Source organism: Lissotriton vulgaris, chromosome 6 (assembly GCF_964263255.1).
Source record: "Lissotriton vulgaris chromosome 6, aLisVul1.2, whole genome shotgun sequence".
NCBI classification, from domain to species: Eukaryota; Metazoa; Chordata; class Amphibia; order Caudata; family Salamandridae; genus Lissotriton; species Lissotriton vulgaris.
In genome coordinates, this window is record NC_141694.1 from 526,399,410 (window position 1) to 526,426,962 (window position 27,553).

The 27,553-nt window shown below is 44.1% G+C and overlaps 1 protein-coding gene across 1 annotated transcript in view; it reads left to right on the forward strand.

Moving 5' to 3' along the window:
• MEI4 (meiotic double-stranded break formation protein 4) overlaps nt 1-27,553 on the forward strand; it is a 735,767-nt gene that overhangs the window by 15,863 nt on the left and 692,351 nt on the right. The window contains exon 2 of the mRNA XM_086925654.1: nt 22,773-23,021. Coding sequence (XP_086781780.1) covers nt 22,773-23,021 — 249 coding nt within the window. The remainder of the gene's footprint in view (nt 1-22,772; nt 23,022-27,553) is intronic.

Here is a 27,553-nt window from a genome sequence, read left to right on the forward strand (position 1 = left end):
GTTTATGCACCACTGCTCATAATACTGCACGAAAAGTGCATTCCCCCTCCCTCCCCCCCTTAGGTTCTGTTCTTGGCAAGGCTGTACTACTCTGTGACAGCTCCCATTTGAAGACTACATGATCAAATCTTCAAGGGGAAAAAAAGCATATGCAGGATGTCACACATTCCTGCTAGGGTAAAGTAAAACACCAAAAGTCAATTAAAATGATGGCAGTCAAAGGTCATCACATGGTGTCAAACTGTAAGAGTGCCTCTACCACTGCAGAGGGTCAATTTGTATTGGATTATCAGCATCCGTAGAATACATTCAAATGAGTGAAAGTAGCAATAAGAAAATTCTTAACAAAAATGTAATTGGATAAAGGACTCAGCATTTATATATAATCTCCACTCAGCCAGAAGCGGCCTCATTAGATATCTGTGAAGTTTTTTTGCAAAGTGCTTTAGTGTCGAACTCTGAGAGTAATATTTCACACAGCCAGATTCTATCTGTGCACTGCGGGTTTTATTGATTGCAGTAACATGTAACACCTACGTGCTAATGACATGGCATCATGCAAGTTTTGGCTCGGAAAACAATATTGCAACGAAGAGCACCGCTGTACTCCGCACCGCTGCACCTGCTTACGCCAGCACTCCTGACTTCAACCGCAAGGAGTTCGATCTGCAACGCGTGTGACTTTCAAGGCCCAACGACTCCTGCACTGACCTCTTGAACCGACGCCTGCGGATGCCATGCTCCCCGGAGCTCGCAGAGAGGCAAACGACACCCTGTATTTCTAAAGGTACTGTTTTTAGGGACTTCTGACACCGTAGCTGGCCCGCGACGCCGCGGTCAGCCAAAACTGTTTGGAATTTGTTCTTGACGACTCTGTGATGGCTCCAAATGGAGTTATTGAGTTCAGTGAACTTTATTTCAATGTTATTGGGATAACTAAAGAGTTCTAAGTACTGTATTGTGAATTTTTATTGTTTTACTAGTGTGGTGTCCTTTTGTAGTGCTTACACTGTGTTACTGTTGGTTATGTGCAAATGCTTTACACACTGCCTCTAAGGTAAGCCTGACTTCTCGTGCCAAGCTACCAAGGGGGTGAGCAGTGGTTATTTTAGGAGTGTAACTCCCTTATCCTGACTAGAAGGAAGGGTCCCTACTTGGACAAAGGTGCAAACCCTTGCCAACTAGAGACCCCCTATTTCTAACATTGGTTGTCAGCGGTGAGGATAGGACTTGTGTTTGCAGTTGACTTGCAATGATTAGTGTGCACTACTACCATATCGCAGACCATTACCTACCACATACTGCGTTTTTCTAGCTAGTCTATTTTTGCCTTTCCATCGATCCTGAACTTGAACTTTCTAGTACAACATGCCTGAATCAATTGCATCCTCTGCTGCATCCTTGGAAGTGGCATTTGAGAGGCCAGAAATCTACAGTGTGAACGAATTGAAGGCAAACTGCAATAACCTCATAGTTCAAATTGTGGGCCTCACCAATAAAGAGGAGCTATAAAAAGCTCTGAGGGCCTGGGTAGCAGCCAGACATGCCAGTGAGCTGTCTGGGGATCTTGGCATGGAGGCAGAGGAGCTATTTCAAGGGTGGATGTGCTTTGGCAGGGGGGTACGCAGTGGCTTGTCCTCAGAGGAGCTGGAGGACCGGTGAGAAGCAAGGAGAGTTGCTATGGTACTGCAGAAGCTTAAGTCGGCCTTGGAGGAGGAAAGGTTGATGCTACACCATGGATCAGGATAAAGGAGCTGAATCGGAAGAGTAGAACCATTTCAGATGGTGGCAGCAATTTGTCAGGGCAGTCAGACAGAATTGTGCACTTCTCCAAGAATGTCTGCAAAGAATTCAAGAAGGGGGATGACATATAGATGGTGGTTCCAGGAGTATGAGGCGTCTGTTCGTATGAATGAGGTCCCTGAAGGGAATTGGGGGGCAAGGTTGTTGGGTCTCTTTTCAGAAGAAGCTCGGGATACTCTAATATTTTTGGGTACGGGGCAGATCCTCACCTATGCTGATATGAAGGGCACTCTCCTCACCAGGTATGGTCTCAGTCTGGAGAAGAATAGGGATCAGTTTAGGTCCAGCAAGAAAACTGATGCCAACACTTTGTCTCTGTATGGTTTGGTGACGGGCAGTGTAATGTAACATATTTTTGGGGGTTGTACAATTTGATTACATGGGAGCACTTGTCTAGTCTGTGTTTTGCAGAGCTGCGTCAGCACTTAGTTGATAGTAAGCTGACTGACCCCAGGAAGCTTGCTATGAGGAAGACAGCTGGGTGAGTACCTGGGTCCACAAGAAGCATTTGGGTGAGACTCGGCCAAAGATGGGCAGGGACCCAAGCAGGAAAGTGTGTGTGGGGGGGGGGGGAAGACGAGGATAAAGCACAGAAGTTCTCTAAAGGGCCCCAAACTAACGCCCCGGGGGGTAAAGGTTCCCATCCCACAGGAGATAAGAAACAAGGGTTCTCGTCAGGAAAGCCTGCTGAGACCGGCCCGCACGTGTTTTGCATGTGATCAGGTGGGTCACTTGAACGGGGACCCCAAGTGTCCCAAGAGGACACAGCCACCCACCGGTGGGCAGACCAAGTTGTTGGCTAGTGTAGCGCTTGGAGATGAGGGGTGTCCACCGGAGGGTGGGGATTCCGCAGAAATGACCCTCATCCCACTAGCGGACAGTGAGATGGTCTTAGGAAACAAGATGCCCCCTAACACAGACAAACAGCACTTCGGTGACCATCAATGGGAAAAGGGCATTGGCTCTCAGAGATACTGGAGCCAGTGTGACCTCAGTCCGGTGTCACCTGGTCTCTGATTAGCAAGTAGTCCCCGGGGCATTCCACCGAGTAGTGGCTGTAGAAATCTCAGAGTGCCAGTGTTTAGTGGCTCTGATTCACTTTTAGTGGGGTGGGGGGGATCTCCGGTCCCTTGAGGGAGGTTGTGAGCCCTACCATGCCTGTATATTGTCTGCTAGGTAATGACCTGGAGCAGTCCTTGTGGAAGGATGTTGAGCTCCGGTCTCACTTGGAGATGGTTGTGTTGCCAGAGTGGGGGTGCGTGTCCCCTTGGTCAGTGGCGTTCAGGAATGGTAATCTGAAGGTCTTGGAGCCTGAAACAGTGGTCCAAATCCCTGCCAAGAGAAAGGATAAGGGGTGCGGGAAATTGGCCCCTGAAGTTCCCAGGGAATGGGAGGAGGTTGACCTTGAGGTGGATGCCCCGGTACCTACAGGGAAGCAGGTAGCCGAACTGGGGATCATCTCTGAGCTGACCAATTGGCAGCAAGAAGGTGTTCCCACCAGGGAAGAATTCTCTGGAGGGTCTGCGGTGGCAGGCTACAGACCAGGCAGCTGGTGATCAGTCTGGATCATATTTGATCTACTGGGGGAATAGTCTCCTGTATAGTGAGCCTAAGGTTGCTGAGCCTAGGTCACCCCATGTGCTGCTGGTACCCCAGCACTTCAGGACCTTTTTACTGGGTCTGGCTCACAACATGCCTTTGGCAGGACATTTGGGGCAGACAAGACCTTTGACGGGCTTGTCAACCACTTGTTTTGGCCCCAAATGTGAAGGCAGTCAGATGGACTTTGCAGGTCTTCCCAAACTTGCCAGGCAAGTGGTAAGAGAGGGAGGAAGGTTAAAGCTCCTCTCCAACCTTTTCCAGTTGTTGAAACACCTTTTGAAAGAGTAAGGATGGACACTGTGGGGCCACTGGATCCCAAGACCGCCATGGGTAACATGTGCATCCTGGTCTTGATTGACCATGCTACCCAGTACCGAAGGCAATCCCTCTCAGGACAACAACGGCGCCAGTGGTGGGCCGGGCGTTAATGGGGATCCTTTCCCGTGTGGGTTTCCTCAGAGAGGTGGTTTCTGACTGTGGAACCAATTTCAGATCAAAGTATATGACATCCCTGTAGAAGGAGTGTGGTGTAACCTACAAGTACACCACTCCTTACCACCCACAAGGTAACGGTGTAGTGGAAACCTTGAAGGGCATGATTAAGGGTCTAACCAAACCCACGAGGTGTAAGTGGGATGTCCTCTTGCCAAGCTTTCTCTTTGCATACAGGGTGATGCCTCAGTAGTCTCTTAGGTTCAGTCCCTTTGAGCTCCTGTATGGTCACCCTGTGAGAGGACCTTCGAGTTTGGTAAAGGAAGGCTGGGAGGCACCTCCCAGGAAATCTCCCCAGGATGTTTTTAGTTGCATACTAGCCTTCAGAAACCAAACTGCCTGCTTTAGGAAACTCGCTCAGGCGAACCTGGAAGCAAGCCAGGAAGAAATAAAAGTGGTATGACCGGAATGCCACTCTGGTTGTATTTCAACTTGGGCAAAAAGTGTGGGTCATGGCCCCAGTGGAACCTTGTGCCTTGCAGGACAAGTGGACTGGGCCTTTTAAGGTGGTGGAGTGCAAAAGTGATGTCACCTACCTTGTGAATTTGCAGGCTCCCAGGAACCCTTTGAGGGTCCTCCACGTCAACCGCCTCAAGTTCCACTTAGAGGTCCGAAGTGAGCATGCTCTTGGCGGCAGATGGGGTGGAAGAGGTGAGTGAGCCTCTCCCTGACCTCCTGTCCTCCAAGGAGCACAATGGGTCAGTGGAAGGTGTGATGTCTCCCCTACACTGACCAAGATGAATGGGGCGCCTCTGTACCCCAAATCCAGACGCACAGCTATGATCATTAATGTTGCACTTATTAGTATTTGCTCTGTTCTTTACTCCAATAAATCCAATATACTCCATTGATTTGAATATTGTTAGTTCATTTAATTCCAATGTACTGTCCACAAATGATTAGCCGATGTTTTTTAATAATACTTCTCATGCCACGGATATTCCACAACGGGCCTTTTTTCCGGGCACGCTTATAAAACATTAAACATCCTTAATATTCAATGATGTCACCCAATGCATTTCAGACTTTTTTTTAAGTCCTTCCTCAGGGGTCCACTGAAAGATTAAATAAAAAAGTTGCTATAAACATTTTGCTTGAATAACTGCAATTAAATACAATTTGCAACAAGGTCACGTGGCAATACTGCTTTTGAAATCACCCCATGGTTATACACATTTTACGCGCTACCCTCAAAAACCTGAGCTAAAATGCTACCGTAATTGGATTTAAACGATTCACCTAACTGACTTTCTTATCATGATATTAAACCCTCCACAATCTAACGCTCGGTGCCCAGTATACCACCCCAGTTATCTTCATTTTATATTTACCCAACTCTCAAGCCGAGTTTGCTGCCTCTCACTTCCATACCTGTAACATTAGTTCTATTTACACACACGATGGTGGCGTTAGACTGCACGCCATCTTCTCCCGTAGATTTAACTCCTTAGATGAAACCCCGCCTTTTACTACCTCGCCTATCACAGCCTGTTATTACCTTCCACACTATCTTCCTACCTTTCCCATAATACCTCTGTGCAAAAAACCCGGTCAATGTGACAAATCCTCTGCATGTTGTTCACTGCTTTATCACTCTGCGCCGTGCGTGATTACCCCAGTCAATCAATCAATCAAAGCATTTGTATAGCGCACTACTTACCCGGAGGGTCTCAAGGCGCTTAGGGGATGGGGGGTCCGCTACTGCTCGAACAGCCAGGTCTTGAGCTGCTTCCTGAAGGCGAGGTGGTCCTGGGTCAGGCGGAGGTGGGTTGGGAGGGAGTTCCAAGTCTTGGCGGCGAGGTAGGAGAAGGACCTTCCCCCTGTGGTGGCTCTTCGGATGCGGGGGACGGCGGCGAGGGCGTGGCCGATCGATCGAAGCTGGCGTTTGGGAGCGTAGAAGTTGAGGCGGCTGTTGAGGTATCCTGGGCCTTGGTTGTGCAGGGCTTTGCGTGCGTGGGTGAGGAGACGGAAGGTGATTCTCTTGTTGACCTGGAGCCAGTGCAGGCCTCTCAGGTGTCCGGAGATGTGGTTGCGACGGAGGATGTCCAGGATGAGTCGTGCTGAGGCGTTCTGGATCCGCTGGAGTCTCTTCTGGAGTTTGGTGGTGGTTCCGGCGTAGAGGGAGTTGCCATAGTCCAGTCGGCTGGTGATGAGGGCCTGGGTGACCGTCTTCCTGGTCTCGGTGGGGATCCACCGGAAGATCTTGCGTAGGATGTTGAAGCACGACGAGGAGACGGCGTTGACTTGTCTGGTCATGGAGAGGGAGGAGTCCAGGATGAAGCCCAGGTTGCGTGCGTGGTCTGTTGGTTTGAGTGCGCTGCCTAGGGCGGGGGGCCACCAGGAGTCGTCCCAGGCGGAGGGTGAGGATCCCAGGATGAGGACTTCCGTCTTGTCCGAGTTCAGTTGCAGGCGGCTGTTCTTCATCCATTTGGCTACCTCTTTCATCCCTTCGTGTAGGTTGGCTCTGGCGGTGACGGGGTCGTTGGTGAGGGAGAGGATCAGCTGGGTGTCGTCGGCGTAGGAGCTGATTCCTTACTATCCCCCGCCCACCCTGTAGATCTTATCTTATGCGCAAAAAAACGATCTTCCTGACCACATTATGTTATACGTACAATTTACATATTTCATGCCAACAAAGTTTAAAAACAGTAAAACCGCATCGTAAATAATGGTTCATAGTACTCGTGTCCTTGCTCTGTAAAAACAAAATGCGCCCATGCAGGTTTCTTCGACATTAAAGATGTGCTTTTCACGTGAATTTTCCAGTCCATCAGAAGTCTGTTGATCAGTTATTTAGCTTGTTCCTTTCTTTTATGGGTGCTACGTGCGAGTCGGGCAGTACATTTCACAATTCTAGTAGAAGTTGCCAATCATCTTGGTGTGTTGTTAACTTTCACGTGGCAATGGGTGGACCACGTCATCCAAGGAGCACGCAAAACGTCTCAAATTGTGTAAAAATGGAGTACAATGGTTTAAAATCAAAAATAAGGTGTGCACGGCAACTTCTACTAAAATTGTGAAATTTACTCCCCTACACTGACCCCAGAGCAGCAGATTCGCTGTCGCCAGTTGTTGGGACAGTTTGCCCCACTGTTCTCTCTGACTCCAGGTGTTACTCACTGGTGTACCCATGACGTGGACTCTGATGACAGTCCTCCTGTAAAGTACAAGATTTACAGGTTGACTGACCGTGTCAGGATCCGCATCAAGGAGAAAGTCTCTAAGATGTTGCCATTGGGGGTATTATTTGCTTTATTCTTTTTAATAAAAATAAAAAAAAAGTATGTTGCACAGTGAGGGGAATACAGCGGCGGGGTTCCACACTCTTTGTTCTCTCAGGATATAGTGACCTCAACTCATTTAGGCCTTGATACCCAGCCTAAAGGAGAGTCATATAAGCAGCATAATCAATATTAATAAGCAGCAATACTAAATGAATACAATTTAAACATTAGTAGTGCCTCTGATCCTCACAATTAATTCAAGGTACTACATGAGATCATTTTCAGTAGAGTCATTACAGCTTAACTAACATATATAAGATGAATAAAACCATGAATAATGTAATAACCTTCAAGGAGGATGCAGGTATAGACCGGCATTAGTTTACAATATAATAATAAATAACACAACAAAATGAAGTAATATCTTTAAGACCTAATAAGAGTAGCTGGATTGAAAATCCCAGAATTCACTGCTGCAAAATAAAATGTGTTTCTGACTGCTTCCTTTTCCTGTGTTCTATTGCCTTGCCCTTTGTGGAGATCCAGGCACTGTGGCAGACTGGCATTTAGCAGTGCAACTCGCCTTTTTAGGTCTCACCTAGGCAGTACTTGTGCTGTCTCTGAGACATTTTATATTCAGAATATGGGTTTTAAGCGCCACACATTTTCCTAGCCACGTATTTTATTGGCTTCTTTGCTTCTTTGACTGTCTTTTCCAAATGTTTTTTTTTTTATTGGTTGACTTGTTTACTTCCTCCTTAGTACCTCCTTTTCTCCTGTTGTACCCTCCCATAAGAACTGGCCCTGTTACATGTGGTGCACATTATGGGCCTGATTTGGATGTCGGTCGGAATGTCTGACCGCTGGACGGAGGCTTTCCGATCGGCATTTAAGATTTAAACTTAGATCTCCGTATTACAAAGACGGCTGTTGGAGTTTAAATCGGCTGGTTAATCCGACTCTGTTCGGATGGGCTCAATGAGCCTGTCGGCCAGTCAGAAGGGCCTCATACTTCCTAATGGACGGCGTTTCTGCCTTCTGGATTATAATGGCACTTTCTGACAGCTGTTCCATATCAGCCTTTCTGGCATGGAACTGCTGTCGGAAAGTGTCTTTGTTAGCCCCTAGCTGGGCCACCCTTCCCTCCTGGCCCTCCAGTTGTGGACCCTGGGGGGTAATTATGGTGCCTCCCTTCACATCCCTGGACACTGAGGTGCCTGCCACCCAGTGCAGAGATGTGCAGAAACTTCCATTGAGGTCGCACGTTTGCACATCCGGGCCAATGTTGGTCGGAGGCAACTCCGACCCACATCTATATCCGGCCCTAAGTGTTAGTCCCAGTTTGTGAGCACTATTATTACTTTTTAGTTCGAGCTTAGCGGCAGCGTGCATGCGCTGCTCGCTCTGGGAGGCACATAGTAGTCTAGTATGGGAGACAAGCTGCCCTCACTCTCCGCCCATATTTTTCATTGGCTTCTGTCTATGTCCTTCGTAAATTTTGTCTTGTGACTGATTATGAGACTTGTTTTTATTCCAGGCTTTTGGCCCTCTCGTCATTTGTACCCTCCTATGGCTATTGGGCCCTTTACTTCGAGTGTTACACTATATGGTGTTATTTAGAAGCACCTTTTTTTCCCCCTCCCCACCTGCACTCCCGCTGTCCGTGCGTTCTTGCCCCCTGCCCTGCTAGCACTCACTCCCGTTTGCAATGCAATATGTCTCGCGTAAATGCGAGTCCTATTGCATTGCAAATGCCTTTTTTTCTTCAATTAAGCTCTGGCTGTGCCATTAGCACCGGGAGCACAGGGTATTTACGCACACATGTGCGTTTTTATATTTTATTCTCCAAAATGGCGGTTGTGGGTGTCTCCACTTAGCACCAAACTCTAAGCAAATCATAACTGCTGCTGAGAAATATAAATACACAAAGCAGCAATTCTGGATGAATGGGCTCCGGATTCCATACCAGGGCATTACCACATGCACAGGGAAAGACCACACCAACAGAGGCATTGTTTACGCAGCATGCTGTAAAAAAGCCTTGTTTTCGGAAACGGCAAGGTGGAGTATGGCGCAGGATGAAACACCTCGATGGTTACCATTTTGACGACCAGTACTATAGAAAGTGCTCGGGCGTATACTTGGGTAAAAGCACAAACAAGACATCTGTAGGGACTCTGAGAGGAAGCAGTGTAGTGAATGGGATAAGATAAACTGAGAGTCAGAAAAAAGGTTTCTGTTTCCAGATACCTGAGAGCCTAGCTAGAGGAAAGGACAGCCACTGCTCAATGTGGTTGGCTGTTGGAAGTAGTGTCTAATGTGTAACAAAGGAAAAATTGTTCCTTTTTTAGGTGTCCCCTCACTCACCGGGGTTGCCCCACGGTGACATGCTTCATCATTGGGGCCATCCCAGTCCTCTACGGGCTGGGGCGTGCTACGACTTGCGGAGTTACGTAGGAGCACTTAAATGGACTATGTGTGGTGCATGTGTATTTGTGGGGAGTGGACTATGTGATGAAATTAAAAGTTACCTGCCCAGTAGGTTACTAATAAACTTTATTCTGGCCTCTAGGTGGTAGTATTAAAAACGGGGTAGGGAGATAGGCTATCCTAAACTTAATGTGTCCAGATGTTCCTATCAACTCCTAAGTCGACATGTTTCGTGCATACCCCAAGCACTTCTTCGGGACTACACAGGGACCAGCCCTGTGTTCGCCACTCCTTACTCTATCAATGAGATATTTGTAAAAAGGTTTTTAAACTGCAGCAAACTCTATTAAGTGCATGCATTTATACCTACGTATTTTGTTCCCAAAAACACGTGGTTCTTTCTTTTGAGACCTAACTGGGCCCCATGGAGTCGGAGGGGTATCGGTATCCTCGCAACTTTGTGCTCCGGTTACCTCCTGTTTTCAGGCACCTACTGTTTCTCCCTCTCTAAGCAAATCATAACTGCTGCTGAGAAATATAAATACACAAAGCAGCAATTCTGGATGAATGGGCTCCGGATTCCATACCAGGGCATTACCACATGCACAGGGAAAGACCACACCAACAGAGGCATTGTTTACGCAGCATGCTGTAAAAAAGCCTTGTTTTCGGAAACGGCAAGGTGGAGTATGGCGCAGGATGAAACACCTCGATGGTTACCATTTTGACGACCAGTACTATAGAAAGTGCTCGGGCGTATACTTGGGTAAAAGCACAAACAAGACATCTGTAGGGACTCTGAGAGGAAGCAGTGTAGTGAATGGGATAAGATAAACTGAGACAGGCACTGAAGGAGCTGAGCTTGTCGGCTGGAAGTTCGGGTGATTTTGTTCATCCTGGAGTTAGATATAAGTCCTTCATAAACTGTTAAGGTTTACATATAGGTTAGTATGTATCAGAAAACGGATCTTTTACAATGAGTTTCGAGCAAAGACCTGTACAGACATTTTATTTTTAGGCTTGCTACTTATCAACTGAAAATTACGAATTCAAAAATGTAAATGTCGAGAAATTTGCTATAAGTTTCAACTACTACATATACAAAAGGATGCATTGTGACTTTGGCCTGAGAGTCTGTTTGGTCATGTGTTTAAGGCTGTGGCTTTAGGTGTTCCTGAGTTCTAGTTCCAGCATTCCATCAACACTCGTGATCTTGGGCATCTCCCCCTTCCTCATTTTGACTCATATGTTGTTTGCGCATATACTCGCTCTGTTGGTTTTAAAATATAGTTCAAAGCACACATTTAGTTATGAAGGTAAAGAAATAATAATTTTGATTGTTCTCTTTATGCGCCATGACACTAAGGATTTTTTTGGTCTACAAACTTTTAGACAATAGAAATTGCTATTTCTGAATCTAGAAAAGGCATGTTGGATTGTTGGACACGGGTAATGCTTGTTTCATCAGCTGCATCTCTCTTGTTGCATATGAGGGGACACGTTGTGTTGAGAGGTATTTTGGTATATCCTTAAAATATAATCTAAGAACTTGGGTGTTCTGTAGTGTCTTGTGATGAGTGTAGCGCCTGTAGACGGTGACCGACTGGCCTGTAGGAAACTAGGCAGTGTTCGAAGGGGTGGTCTGACATGCCAATGTGTGGGCCATTTTTTTAGGTTGAACCTAGGGATAGCACCCATGCGCTGCTCCCTCTGTGAGGCATGCTGTATTAGGGTATACACTGGAAGCCCCACTCATTTTCCGCCCATATTTGTCATTGGCTTGTATCATTGTCTTTCGAAAATGATGGCTTCTGATTCGTACATTGGCTTGTTTGTCCCGCCTTGGCACCACCTTGTCTGCATATGTTACCTCCCATAACAGCTGGACCTTTTACTTAGCTTGTTATTTAGTGGGTGAGCACTATTTTCTTCAATGGTCTTTCCTTATTCCAGTGAGGTCAGCTTTCACATTAGCGTCCATGCTGATTTATTTAATTATTTTGCAGCGCGGTCCGCATCAGTTAAGCATTTGCAATGCAACATGTGTCGCATTCATTCAAGTTTTTGCTTTTGGCATTCTAAATGACAATGCCTTTTTATGTTTTGGTTTTTGAAACCTAAATAAAACGCATTGTCATTTACAATACCAATAGCTTAAACTCTTCAAGTCTTCAATATCTGACATGCGTATCCTAGTAATCGAAGGAGATGGCGTGTTCAGCACCACAAACAGCTGAAAGAACTTGCCGCCTGCTTCCCCAATGATTCCAAGAGCGTAAGAGAAAGTGGAGAGAAAACCACTGGGACAGAGATGGCTGCTTTCTGGCGCTGGAGAGATGGTCGCCTCAACACAGTGGTCAAGACTGTAGTGCAGACTGCCCAGAGGATGTCTCCGCTTCTGCTCTTCCTTTTCGTTCTTCATTCCATGGTCGAGGCACATGGGTTCATGGTGAGTGATGACCGATCTCTATACTAATAAGACAGTCTTTCTGGTTCTAAGCATAACACACCAAAACTCCACTCCAATGCCCCTGCACCTCTTCCTGCCTCACCTCACCTGTCCCTTCTATTCCCCTGGTCGTTCTCCATTGTCATGTATCCTCCTTTCCCCTCTTTTCTTGTTCCTTCCCTCTCACATTCGCCCCCCCCTCTAAACTTCTCTTCCTGCCCGCCTCACATTTCCCTGCTCTCCCGGCCACCCCTACCCAATTCTCACCTCTTCACCGAACTCCCACTGAATCTCATCTTTCTCCTCCTTGCTTCTGCTCCCTCAATCCTCCCTATTGTTCCTATAATCCACCATGCCCTCCCCTGCTTTCCTCACCCCCTTCCTACCACTAATCCTCCACCCTCCTGTTTTCTTTTGTTCAGTCTCCTGTCCCTTGCTTCCTCCTTGCTGCTAATGCTGCTTTTCTGCCCTACCTCTACCTGGGATTCGGATTTTCACTTCTGTATATACTTTGCAGAAAACTGTTGGTGTACTTTTTCTCTGTGGTCTTTGTTTATGAAAAAAATAATATCTCAGACAGTACTCCTAGAGAAAACAATGTCCGTACAATTTCTTGTTTTTAATAGCATAGTAAATCAACAAGCAGCGTAACTCGCACTAAATGGGCATGTTTGGCTTGTATGGGTTTTTTAAGATTAGTAGCCTGATTATCCTCTTTTGACAGTCTGGTAACATTCTCAATTTTACAGATAAAAACAACCCCCCACACCCCATAATGCAGGCTTTTTGACTAAAGAAATATATGGCATTGCATTGTAACCACAGCGAAGGCAAAACCAACAAATCTTTGCTTAACTAGGGAGACACGAGACAACGGTGCCAGCCAGTGATGTGTGAGTTGAACTTTAAACTTATTCTAACCGGCTGGGAATTTGGGAGGTTAGACGCAATTTATAATGGAGGAATGTGGAGGTTTGGATGGAATTTATAATGGAGGTGCCTTGGACTTATCCTTATTTAATTATTTGCTCATTCATTGTTTACTATAGCACAAACCTCACCATATCGGGGTTCAGAGACTTGTAGACAAGGTGTGCAAGTCCAGGCAGAGATAAACCTTAGCTGACTGACAGTACAACAGAGGGTAAGAGGATGCAGTGTACAGGAGGTAAACATTAATAAAAAAGGGATAAGTACATGAGTGGTGAAAGATTCTCTACTTCTCTAGAAAGGTAAAGGTAAAGCACCTGCTTCTCTGGTACCATCGATAATTTCTCATTCCAAGTCCTCTAGGCAGTGCTGCTAGCTGCTTCCCCAGTTCCAGTGGTAATTACTCATTCTTAGCCCTCTAGAAAGTGCTGCAGCTGGGTCTCTGTTCATACACCCACTACACTCCAAACCAAAACACATAGGTAAAAGACATTGTCATTTACAATACCAATAGCTCTAACTCTAAAACATGCAAGACCTATTGCGTTGCAAATGCTTATTATGCTGTGATGCCACACGCATGTCGTCAAAGACAAAACAAAGACATGCAGTGGAAGCAAGGAGTGTACTTCGATGTTAATTATCTTAAGATCAGGCAGTTTCATTCAATTCTAAGCAAGAGAGGATCAACTGATCTGCATGACCTTGATATTACAGGCAGCTACTCTCGAGAGCCTTTGAAAGGTATCAAAGTCCTCCCTCAACCAGCACTGTGGGAGATTCCAGTTTATGCTGCCGCATGGACTGTGCGGAATTGTAAACAGTGCTTTGTTTCTTAGCCTGCCAATTTGCTTTCATAAAGTGTAGAGCATTGCTTCAATGCAGTGTAGTCTGTGGGTTTATGCACTGGGACTCTTGGGGTGGGGTAGGTCTAAAGCTCTTGATCATGCACTAGTGTGGTTTAGATGGGGTGGCGTTCAGAGTTTTATGGGCTTCCCCAATCACAACTCCCAAAGCACTGTTTCCCACGGGCATCTGAACTGAGCTCTTTCCCACAACAATCGGGGAGTTTCTTTTTCCATTATAACACCAATTGCTCTAACTAAAAAAATGTGAGTCCTTTTGCATTGTAAATGCTTGTTTTGCTTTTGACCCCTTAAATGCAGCTGATATGCCCAGGCGTGTATTCCGGGCTCACTGTGGCACTGGAACCAAGCTATACCTGTCTGAAGAACTGTAATAAGGGTAAAAGCGGTCTTGGGTTGCTTGTGTACCTGTTCAAGGAGGCCCAGCCTGGCAGTTAGGTCTGGACTGTTCTCATGAGGGGCAGAGTCAAGACTGATTTGCATATAGCTGGGTCCAAATTGAGGTGGCATGGTGGGTGAAAAATAATGGATTGGGATGCGGCCCAAGCAGTTGCTAGTGGCTGAGATTAATTCACGCATTCCATCCACCACCTTGTTGTTTTTGTATTTTACGCCCTTTCACAAAGAGCACATCAACACACAGTTGCCAAGGAGTTCAATAGCAATGTAGGCTTTTTTAAAACTAAAACAACATTTTTGCCTTTTACCCAAAGCGTTTGTTTAGATTAATGAGGACCTGACATCTTCCCAAACTATAAAGTTTTGCAAAAACCTTGACAAAACAAGAATTGCCAAAAGGCAGCTGGCCAACGGCAGATCTCTTAGCTTTGCCATTGCTTGTTTGCCTTCCTGTAAGAATGACTGAACATGCATTTCAGGTTTCATTATGGAAGCGAGTGCTTTGTCCTGCATTGTGCAGGGTAACTTTTTTTTCCTTTTTTTACCACGGGCTCGTGTGCCATTACACTCAGAACAATTTACCTTAAAGTGAGCTCTGGAAACAGCTGGTCTCTACCTCATGTCCTCCCTCAGCATGCTTGAGGCAAACATACTTGTGTGTGGCATAATGTTAATGAGCACTTCTTGGGTAATTTGTAGGTGATATCAAATGCAGATTGAATGTTGACCTAGCTTTCACACAGGATGTAAGCAAAAGCATGTTTAAAAACGAGCAAAACAACATTAAAACGTCAAACAAAACTAGCCTGCGTGGACTAATGTATAAAATAAAAGGCAAGCAGAAAGCAATTATTCCGTTTTTTGAAGCAGTAGAGGGTTCCCTATCAAATGCACTGAGCATGTGCTTTAATGTATGCTAGTCATTTTTGTAAATGTAAACCCTGGTTACATAGTCACTTTGTTCTATTCCTACACCAGGATATTTCTATACGCTGCTCCGCACACTGTGGATGATCATGTTACTTTTTTTTTCTAGCACCGCAATCATTCCAGATGGCTAACTGGCTGCTGACCCATAAGATTCTGTATTCGCATTGAGGGCCAGCAAACTGCTAAGGACAGCAAAACCTATAAACTTGCACTGAATAAAGACTCGTAAAAGATTGGTTTGCCGTAGAAGGTTTTTTTTTTATCTTCAAAGCCTCTTCAAAGCATTATAAAACAGTTTCATGTATGAGTTATGTGCATATTAACTACTTACTTTTATAAATAATCTGCGCCATGTGCATGCATCTTCTACTTGTTTAACGGTTGATCCAAAATGAACATTGACGACGCATCTGTCTGTTTATCATGGAGTTGAAGCGGGCTTCCCAAATTTTGAACATGGTCATCCCGAGTCTCTCCTTTGAGGAAATGTAGAAAACGTGTTTGCAAATCTTTTTTTTGTATGTTTAAGACGTTTGTATTGCATTTTCAAATACATAAGACAAAAGAGAAAATTGGAACAATACAAAAAAGAGAAGTAATCATAAAATATGCACAATGTAATTATCAAATATATACAAGCAAATAACATAGTGGTGAAATATGAATCTAACATTGGGGAAAGAAAGGAAGAAGAGGAAGAAAGAGAAAAAGAAGGGGAAGGAAGGTCTAAATTGTATATGAGAAAAGTATAGAGAAAGGAAGAAAAGAACTAGTGTACAGGAGCATGAGTAGAAAGTTATGTTGTAAAAGGTAGCCATAAAAGATCAGATTACATTTTTTGAGAGAGGGAAATGGAGGAAACAGTAGAAATCCTGTGTTCATCGCAAATTCAATTCCACCAAGTTAATAAATATATTTTAGAGTTGTCTTTCCAGGATGATAAGATAACTTTAAAAGCTAATGCAATAAAAAGGTCAAATAACATGGAAAGAGATGATGAGTCAGCAACATCAGGTGAAGAAGAACCTAGAAAAACATTTTGTAATGATAAAGTAAGATCACATTTAAAAATTGACATCCAAATAGTCCAAACAGATTTCCAAAATGATAGAACAGTTGAACACTCATAAAGTTGATGTATCACTGTGCCTGTACCATTAGAACAGGACCAGCACAATGGAGAGGAGGATGGGGAAAATTTAGAACTACAACAGGTGTAATAATAGCTCTATTGTAGATAAAATACAAAGATTGGGTTATTCGAGCAGCAGCAAACTTTAAATTACTTAGACCACAATTTATCCCAAGTCGTAATAGGAAAAGAAACGGACAAATCAGTTTCCCAAGTTTCAATACGGGATTTAGGTCTTTCATTAACATGTGATAACAATAACTTATATACAAGAGCAGCTTTAGGTCTGTGTGTTGGAAATAAGAGATATAAAGGAGTCGAGGGGGTAAGAGATGGTGTATCAACTGGAAAGTCAAAAGTGGCTAAATGTGATTGTAAGGCATTGGAAATTATGGTATATTCATCGAGGGAAGAATCAGGTAATTGGTACTGTACTTGTAGGGCAGGAAAAGGAATAACAGAATTGTGGTGTAATAATTGGTGTACAGAGATGATTCCCTTTTCTTTCCAGTATTTGAAATAGAAAGATTTACCTTTTATATTTAAGGAATATATTATACCATATGGAAGAGGATAAGAAACATTGAAACGGAGTAAAACCGTTAGAAAATGTGTTGTATAATAGATTTTGGGAATATTTTAAAATAGGGTTATTGGACATGAAAATGACGTTCTAAAAAGAAAAGTCTTTTAGTAAGGAGCGTTCGAAAATAATCCATCTGGGAACAGGAATGTCACCAAAATCATAAGATAAAGCAAAGGATTGCTTAATCTAAAAAGCCGAATGATATGCTTTAAAGTTTGGAAAGCGTACACCACCCTCACCCTTGGGGCGAATAGGTTTAGTAAAAGCAATTTGTGGATGTTTCTTGTTCCACAGAAATTTTATACAGGCAGAGTTAATTTGAGAGAAATAGGAAAGAGGAATACGAATAGGTAACATGAATAATGTGTATAAAACATGAGGTACGATCATCATTTTAATGGTATCTAACCTGCCTCACCAGGAGAGGTATAAGGGGACCATGTAAGGAGGAGTTATTGGATTTTAGTGAGTAAAGCATGAAACGTATGTCTAATTGTAGCCGGTAGAGATGAGGAAAACCAAATACCAAGATATTTAATTTTTGAGGGACACCAGGCAAACTTAAAGGGCGCCTTCTGGCTCTGCGACTCCAACTAGGTTCCTCCTTCTGGACTATTTTGCCCATATATTCCCCTAATGAACACCCAGAGACATTTGTGCTTGGGGCCTGTGCTGAGGTGTTGCATTCTACTGACCACGTGGTGGTGGGCGGCGACCTTAATCTTGTGATGAACAGGGAGCTGGACCGTTCTGGTTTTAGCACTGGGGCCGCGGGCACTCTCTCTGCAAAGGTAGGGATTGGCTGTGGGATGCTGTGATCAGGGATGCCTGGCGCTGTCTGCACCCAAACTAAAAGGATTTTTCCTAATATTCAGCCGCACACAAGACATATGCGCGTCTTGACCATTTACTAATCACCCCAGCTGCTTGGACCTTGGTTACAGGGTGTACTATTGAGGCCAGGGCTCTCTGATCACGCACACAGTGTGGCTCACTGGTTAGAGGCGGCAGACCCGAGAGCAGAGGACGGCCCGGGACCAGGGTTCGATTCCCGGCGCGGCAGGTTTCTGGACCAGGGTCAGCGGACTCGATAATTCTCTCGCCTCGGTGCCCACTCTGATCAGCGATCACACTCGGCAACTCTGGGCATTAGCTTGCCTCATCTTCACTAACGGCCCCACCAGACCAGAGATATACAACAACAGAAAGTCCCTGGCTGGTGGGGGTATACCCTAAGGCGTGGGATAACCTGGCCAAAAGGCTTGAGGGTTATTTACGCTTACAGAGACAAGAAATATGTCAACAAACCATAGTACAAATAACGGCCAACAGTCAGTGTAGGAACCCTATCTATAAGTCACATAACAGTTAAGAGACTATAATCTTCACCAGTATAAAAACAACAATTTATTAAAAAGAATACAGAATCAATTTGCATCAGAAAACACATTATACAATAAAATACACATTTAAAAAAAAAAAAAAAAAGTCGACGCGGCGCTTCGGTATCTTTTGTTGATGACACCTTCTTCAGGACAGGGTTTTTTTGTTAAAAATCTCTAAAAGGTAAGATTACAAAAAACATACAATCAATAGGGGCCTATTGTACACTGACTGTTGAGATTACACTATGTGTCACATTTACACAACATGAAAATTCATTATTCAACATTATAAGTTCTTGCATTATAATTTCTATGCCTAAAAAGACAAAAGTTCATAAACTTATGCTTTCTAAGTAGTGAATAAATGACTACATTGGTCATCTCAGCATTCCAACTGTTTTGTACAGAGCAACGAGAATTCTTTTGTGTACATTGATCCCGCTAGACACAGAGGGCTAAATTGCGGTTTTTTAGAACATTCCATAAGCCTTAGTTGTCGGTATACATAATTGGCCTTTGCTCCTACACACCGGAAAATAGGGAACATTTCAGATTTAAGACTTATTTATTATTTTATTATTAACAGTTATGGGTATCTTTCGCTCAAACCTATACCCTCCCTTTAAGCTGATAGTCTTATTCATTACATTCTTTCTATATACTTTCTAGTGACAGCTTTTTATCACCATGAGGTGTCCAACCTACCTCAAAACGTATGAGGGATTCGAAGCAATTGTAATCTCAAAAGGATGCAGTTTTTTATCTTTAATCTGCCTCCTAAGGACTTATCTTCGTTGGCGGAAGTTTATCAATAGTTATTCCACCTAGGGGGTAAATTGCAAAGTTCAAATATACCAGAGCATTTTTGTAGATTGCAATACTTCTTATCTCGTCTTATCTTCAAAGGTTCATTACCTGAATAAAAATTTCATATGTTTGGTCTTTGCTGTATCTGGGGCGACCACCGTATATCTTTAGGCTTTAACCACATGTAACTGTAAGAGGACAGAAATACATAATTGTTTTGGTAAACATTGTGGGAAGACAATAGAATCCTGGAGATACCCATTAAGGGACCATCTCTCAGGGAAGCCAGGAAGGGTTTCGCAGCGGTCGAAGCGCCTTGGGACCCTCCGGGTAAGTAGTGCGTATATAAATGCCTATACATTTACATACATACACATCACCCTGTCCTTCTGCTTCCTCCGTGAGCGAGTTGCTTCTGGTTTGTGCTGGCGCCTGTGAGACTCCCTGCTTAGGTCCCCAGAGGTAGTTGCGGATATTCGACGATGCATTACTGATTATATCAAATAACAGAAGGGAGGGCCAGTGCTGATAATATTAACTTAGGGCTAGGATTAATCCTCCACCAACAGAAAATTAAATTCCAGAAAGGGAACTGCTGTTTAGTCGCAATTATATTTGTAGAAAATCAACAATATGTTATAAAATTCATCTTTACATTAGAGAAGAAAACATTGGGAGGAAATCAAGATGAAAGCGGACACATAAAAATACATTCAATTGAGGCAATCTACCATTCAAAACTGCAATCATGTCACATTCACAACACATTCAACACATTCAAACTTGACTCAAGCATACCACATATTACTGCTCAAAAGAAGAAAGGTAACTGATTATATAGCAGCTAATGATGGGCAACGCACCCTCTCATCGGTATGGGAGGCCCTTGAGTTGGTTGTGCGAGGTGCTTTCATAGCTTAGGCTGCCTATGAGAACAAGATTAGACTGACGAAACGCGCAAATCTGGAGGCTACAGTTAAAGAATTAGAAGCCATACATAAACGCACAGGCGCTCCCTGAATGTCGGCAACTGGAGAAAGAGCGCCTTCAGCTCCGCCGCCTCGATCTAGACCACGCTGAACACGCAGTGGTTTGCCTAACACATAAATACTTTGTAGGCTCCAACAAAAGGGGCCGTATGCTAGTGCATTGCCTACGCAGCCAACTGGAGGCCCACTCAGTTACAACACGCCGTGATGAGGCTGGTCAATCTCACTCTGGCAACGCCAACATATTGTCGACCTTTTGATCCTTTTATAGCTCACTTTACGCAGCAGATCCCCCTCTACGCTCTGATCCCTCTGACTACCTCGAAGGGGCGGCGGTGACACCTTTGCCTGCAGGCGAAGCAGACGCCATGGAGGCGCCTATCCGCATAGAAGTGATATCTGCAATTCCCCGGTGAAGTTGCAGAAGGTCCCAGGGCCCGATGGCTTCAGTGCCCTTTTTCATAAAATGTATTGCGCTGAACTCGCCCCCTTGCTAACTCGTTTCTTTAGCTCCTTTGCGGACACTAGGTCCCTCACCCCCACCATGCTGTAGGCCTCTATTTCAATTGTCCTTAAACTACGATCCGGAGCTTTGCAGTTCCTTCCGACCGATCTGTTTACTGAATATAGATGCCAAACTATTCTCTTGTATACTTGCACACAGACTAAACCCCCATATGCTGGGCCTTGTTGATCCGGATCAGTCTGGTTTCATCCCAGGAAGGCAATGTGGGGACAATACCAAATGCATTTGTCACCTTATTGACAAGGTGCACCGGTCCTTCTACTAGTGATAGACGTGGAGAGGGCATTTGACAGTGTGCACTGGCCGTATCTCTTTGCGTCTCTCCAGCGCTTTGGTCTGGGACCATGGTTCCGACGATGGATCGCGAGCATTTACAGCATGCCTCGGGCAGCCGTTCGGGTCAGTGGTGTCCTCTCTGATCAATTTGCAGTAGGGCGGGGAACACATCAGGGCTGCCCCCCCTCACCCCCCCTGCTTTTTGCCCTGTATATAGAACCACTGGCCCAGCGACTCCGAGACAACCCCCTTTGTGTGGCATCCCATTTGGCTTTGATTAGCACCTTATTAGTTTGTATGTTGGCGACCTTATTTTCTCAGTGGCACACCCTCTGTCCTTTCTGTTGGCTATTGTGGATAACCTCCAGTTGTTTAGCCAGTTTTCTGGTTTTAAAATCAACATGCAGAAGTCACAGGTCCTCAATCTCGCCGCTAATCATCTGACGGTGGAGACTCTCCACACTCTTTGCTTTGGACAGGGTATTGGAAGGCATTACATACCTTGGGCTGGTCCTCCACAAAAGTCTTGCACAAACTACAGAGGGTAACTACTCAACCTTAGTAAAACGGATCCGCTCAGACATGCACTGATGGCGTCGCCTTCCTCTAACGTGGTTTGGGAGACTATCCGCAGTTAAAATGAACGTATTGCCACGTGCACTATATTTGTTCCGAACATTACAACTAGAACCCCCACCACACATCCTACAACAGATACAATCAGCGATCAAGGGGTTTGTCCAGGGCTTGACTGTGCTGCTGTTTCTGAAAACTCCGCTTCAACGACCTAAGAAATATGGGGTTCTAGCTTTCCTTAGTATCACTCGCTACTTTCACGCCTCACATCTATGTTATTTGCTGGAGTGGAATTGGCCCATGACTGAGAAATTCTGGCTGTTCATGAACCAGACTGTGGTAGGCTATCTCATTTGGCGCTATGCCTGGTTGCCAAGACCGTCTCTAGCTTGGGGCCTCTATTCCTCTCCCGTCACGCGCCCCACGATGCTGGCATGGGATTGTCTCCCAGAGGGTGAACCTGATCACCTTCCCCTCTCCCTTGACCCCGCTTTTCATGAACCCCGCCTTTCAGCCGGGTATTAATAATGGGGCAGCCACACGCTGGATGAAAGGAGGTTGTAAACACGTAGGGCATCTATTCGATCTATGGGGCCTTATCCCTTTTAAGGAACTCCAATCGGACTATAATCTGTCTGCGACCCACTGTTATCTGCACTCCCAGATGATTCACTGGATATCTGGGTCTGAGACGTGATCCCTGGTATTCCGCCTGATGTTAGTTTGTCAACTTTTCTGCTAATTATTCATTTCTCAAACGCCTTATTTCGGAAATGTATTCCTTTCTTACCACGGCCCTCCCTAGCGTCCGCTCTGCTGTTCAGAAATGCTGGGAGGCAGAACTAGGGTGCACGCTGTCTGACAAGGAGTGGGAGGATGTTTTTTATCGGGCACAGCACGCTAGGTATTCCTCGAGCCACTTGGAAACTTCCTTTAAGATAGCAACATACTGGTACTATATTCCTGACGGGTCTCCAAATGGCAACCTCAGTATGACGACCTCTGTTGGAGGGGGTGTGGTAGTCCCGGGACTCTTCTCCACCTCCTCTGGCACTGCCCCAAACTAACCCGTTACTGAGAACAAATACTTGACAACATCGACATGGCTTTTAACACCTTCATCACCCTGCTCCCTGCGTACACTCTTTTGGTCCTCCCCAATGCGATTACCTTTCCTCTGTAACAAACAGGATACATAGACTGTTATCCTCTTTTTCTTTGAATGGCTCACTGAGGAGATGGGGCGGGGGGTCGGTGAGGGTTATGCCTAGATTTCTTTACTGTTTCACTTTCTTTTAGCTCCGTTTTGTGTCAATAAAAAGAGATTTAATACTAAAGTAAATACTCTAAAGTTCTCTGTTACTTTTCAGAGGTTGAGGACCAGTCTGAAGTGCTCAAATGGTTCAGTTTGACAACAAAAACGGCATTAGCATTGGCTATTGTAAGAACAAAACCAGTAGGAACAAGTGCCAAATCGTATACAGAGTATTTAGCCAAAGGAATCTCTGGTCCGGAGTTAAATTGGAAATCAAAAGTGAAAGAGTTGGAAGCAGAAGTTCTCAGGTTACGTCAGAAGCTTTTCTTAAGCAAGATACGGTCAGCCAATGCTTCAGAAAAAGGTACTTTTCTACCTCTCTATATATCATAAGTATATTGTATAAAATATATAATATGTTTTTGGGTAAAGGCATATGATAGTGATCCTCCCGTTTCAAAGACTTCTTACTGGTGACCACCCATGCATACTAAAAGGTTTAAAGATTGGCTCTCCGTGTTGATTACAAAAAGCAGTTGGGGGACAAATCGTGTGGTAATAATTCTTTGGGTGTACCCCAATTCATCACACAAGTCTTGTTTGATGTGAAATCACAAATTAGGCTCTTCTGTTATATTTAAAAACCAAAAACTTATAGAAAGTTGGTATTTCCTTGTCTAACCATCTATGTGCCAGATAGGTGTCTTTCATAATATGCTGTTACAGAAGTAAAAAAATCAAACTCTTGGCATTCTTCTTTATTTTTCTGCTTTTGATTTGATAAAATGTGTTACTGCATATGGTGGGCAATGTATTTAATTATTACTCATGAAGGTTAACCACAATATTGTTTGATATATGATGTCTTCAACTGATATATGAATCTGTGTCTCTTGTCTCATTTTACAATGAGTGTGAAAGCAGAAGCCTGAGATAATGTATGTTTTCCTGGCTATTGTTAAGAAGTTCGGTGTGTATTCTATTAATGGCTCAGTAGGAGTTACTATTTATTTCGTAAACTGATAATTCCGGCAACAACTTTACAAAGCTACCTTTCCCATCAACCCTTGGTAGGCCATCATTGAATATCACCATTACCACCTTTCGGTACTGCCTCTTTCAAAATCAGCACAACTTTACCTTTCTTGGATCTGACTCATGGTTTTGCTTGCACCTGAAATACTGATAATGAACTTAAAAGGTGGCAGTGATAATCAAGCTGTCTGGACGAACGCAATTGAGTAGCTAAAGCTGTTAACTCATAAATATGAATTACCACCTTGCATCATAATTGAACAAGTGATGCCTAATTAGCAGAATTTTACAAAACGTATTTGCAGCACAAATAAATTAATAGCAATTAGAATAGCTGACCCAGAGTGCAGCTCCATGCCAGACTCTTTGGAAAAAATAAATGAAGGCCGTTCAGACTTTTTGTTTCTCCTACTGGATCATTAATCCCCCATGGAGGTCTCACCACGTCATGCTTCCTAGCTAGAACTAATTGCTCTCAATTTCCATTGTTGGCAATGGTTCCACCACCAAAAAAACTCATCGCTCACATCTGAATGAATAAAGACCGTGTTTGAGTACCCAGGTCACATATGAATAAACTTGCGCGTTTTCAGTGCCCTGTAGTGCAGTGAGCACCTTAAACAATGGCATAATTGGAAAATGGAAAGGCACACTATCTTGGGTAATTCCACGATGGGGTAGGTCTTTCTCCACAGCATCTGCATTATTTTGCAGGGCATGTTCCTGACCGGACTCGGTAGAGATGGCTTTGCTGCTACTCATACTGTCTAGAAGTTGAGGAATCTGCCCTCCTGTTGGAATTGATGCCACCTTTTTTGATGTTCATGACAAATACACACCTTGCTAGAGGATTGATAGCCATAGCAACATGCTCTCCTATAAAAGTCCTAGAGAGAAAAAAATATGTACCCCCTGTACCATGCTCTGTCTGCCATTTGATCCATCGTTTTGGTAAAACATCTCGGGGCAGATGAAAGACCAAACAGGTTAAATTCCAGTAATCTGAGCTTCGTTTCAAAGGTGCGGTATAGAAGTAAGTATCCTTTAGATCCAACATTTTCACCTAATCTCCCCACTGAAGAAAGTCCCACAGGAGATGAACACCTTCCATTATAAAATGTTGGTTCACAAATTATCCATTGAATTTCTTCAGATGATAATGCTCCAAACCCCTTTCTATTTTTGTGGTCACCTGCCAAGTACGCCTGAACTCATAATCCTGTCTTCCACCTTTACAGGGAAAGCAGGGGTTATGGCTTGCCTGAAATATTGGAGAGTTGTCCACAGCTACCAACTTCAGATCTGAATCCTCTTCTACATTGTTCTCTCGATGAGAAGAATGTATTGAAGTTCCTCTGACTGCCTCATTTGTAGTTTTCTTTCTAATGTTCTCTATTGTAGGGGGAACATCCTTTAAGTAGCTACAATCATTAATCACCACATCTTTAACAAAGGGAGGACAAGCAAGTTTATTGCATAGGCACAAAATAAGACAGTTGGGAGAGTGTCATAAGAGAAGCACAAGTCGGTCTCAAATTTTGCTGTGACATCAGTGGGGTGAGCTGGAATATTACTCTGTAATCTCCCATTGAGGATAAAGAAATCCTGTTCCTTGCATGCCTCTAGATAAAAGCCACCTCTTTTATTTGCCCAGACGTTAGGGGGGAACTTGGTGCTGGCATATTAACAGCCTCTTCCTGTTCTTTATCAGCACATAGGAGTGAATATTGAGATCTAGTAGTGTTAAGATCCTATATTATTAGACCCTTTGAGATACCTACTGTCCATCTAATCATATGTATATAATGAAAAAAAAACGTACGTAAGAAGTGTTTTGTTTTCTTAATCTGGTAAAATGTAAAGATTAACCAACATAAGAGGAAAAACGGAGCATTGACCCAAATTCTGCTCTGGAAATGCAATACAATGTAACAAATGAGATTGATTTTTGTTTTTTTGTTTCCGCAGTGCTATGCACTTACATCACTGCTCCTCAGTTGAGCAGTAAGGAGATAACGTTCTCAATGCAGTCACAGACGCTGAAGGATGCATAGGATACCCAGCTAAAATAGCAAAATCAGAACACCATAGGGCATTGTAAATCATGACAGCAGATAATGGGGGAAAAAACGTTTTCATAGATGTGTAGTATGCACGTAGGAGAGATTCTACTGCGGTGAGGTGCAAGCTGGAATGTTTAGGGTTATGAGCTAGTTTCCTATGGGTTTCCAGTTAGTCGTAGGCCTGGAGGTGAGTGATGGTAGAGATACACAGAGCTCACTGGTAGTTTCACAGTATATGAGACTTTTGATCCATGCTTCAAGAATAGGTGAGTTTTTATAGTGCCCCAATATTTAGCAATTGCTCTTTTGTCAATTAAAAGGGCTATCGCCACAAAGCGCCAATTTTTTTTAGGTACATTGTGTACAAATCCCAATAGGGCTAATAAGGGAGAAGGTTCCATGGTAATCCATGTCATAAGTGTAAGTTTGACAAAAATGTCCCCCAATAGAACACTATCTTACTGCAGGTCCATGTCATATGGACAAAATCTGCTATAAAGCGTGACATTTTGTGCATACATGTGTTCTAGTTAGATCTATGTGAGACAATTTAGCCAGTGTGATTTTTAATCAGCGCAGAAATTTGTAGTATATTAGCTTGTGTTGATGGTTACATGATACTAAGGGCATCAGTGTACAACTATAACAGCAGTGTACTTGCTATATTTGGTTGGTTAAAGAATGTCCCAGATCCATTTCCCATGCTGTTCGCAGTTTAGTAACATGAGTAGGTAATAGGCCCAGGCTCATGTGCTACATATTTGAACTTAGTCAGCCTCCATCTGTGTCTGTAATGATCAGTGTCAGCGGTGAGAATTCACTGGGTGCCAAGGGCTAAAATGTGATCTGGGCCTTAAGTGTCCCTTGGAGGCGTTGTAGTACAGAGTGGTCCATGTAGGGAGCTTCACGAAATCTTCTGTGGGAGAAAATACGTGACCTTCAGGGAATAGATTTTCAAATGTATGTAGGGAGTACTTCAGGAGGGTGCATTGTACTAGTTTCTGTTGTGTAATAGATAGCCAGGGTTTAGCCGGTCGTGGTAGTGCCGGGTAATACAGGAACTGAACACCCATCTTTATTATCAGTCTTTTCCAGCCCTACTAGCTGTAGATAATGTTTGTATGTCTTGAGAATCCTGTGATAGTCCAATTGGTAGAAAGGCTCTCAATGGTAAATGGTGTTGGGCGGCAAGATCTATCTCAGGCCTGTCATATGGTATTCATGTGTCTGCATGATACCAGTGTCTGGCATAACTACTCCGCCACTAAATAGTATGGGTCTAGGTGCATATGGGGGACTCTGAGGCCCCCCTGTTTGTATTAGTGTTTCACCCAATTCGGGGTTGTTTACCTCCTCAAATCAGTGTCATCATTGTACTACGATGTGTCATGAAAAATTTATTTATCTATGGAAAGGGGATATTTTGAAAAATATTGGAAAATTGGCTTAATACCACCATTTTAATGAGAGCGATGTGGACAGCCATCGAGAGAGGGAGGCGGCCGGGTGGTCAGCTTATCCACTGCTGGGCCATATTTAAGGCAAATGACCCATTCTATGTCTATATGGATGTGGATCACCAAATAGCTACACATTCGATTGGTGACAGTACACCTGCTATGCCAGAGTACAATTTGTGTACAATAATGTGGCTAGACAACTACTAGCTTGGCCTCTCTGTGACTTAGAAGCAGGACAGCTAATCACATGCCTACGTTTCTTATAGACTTATTACCACAATATTTAATACATCCAGATTACTGATTTTCCCCAGGTCATTTCAACAGCCAGCTATATT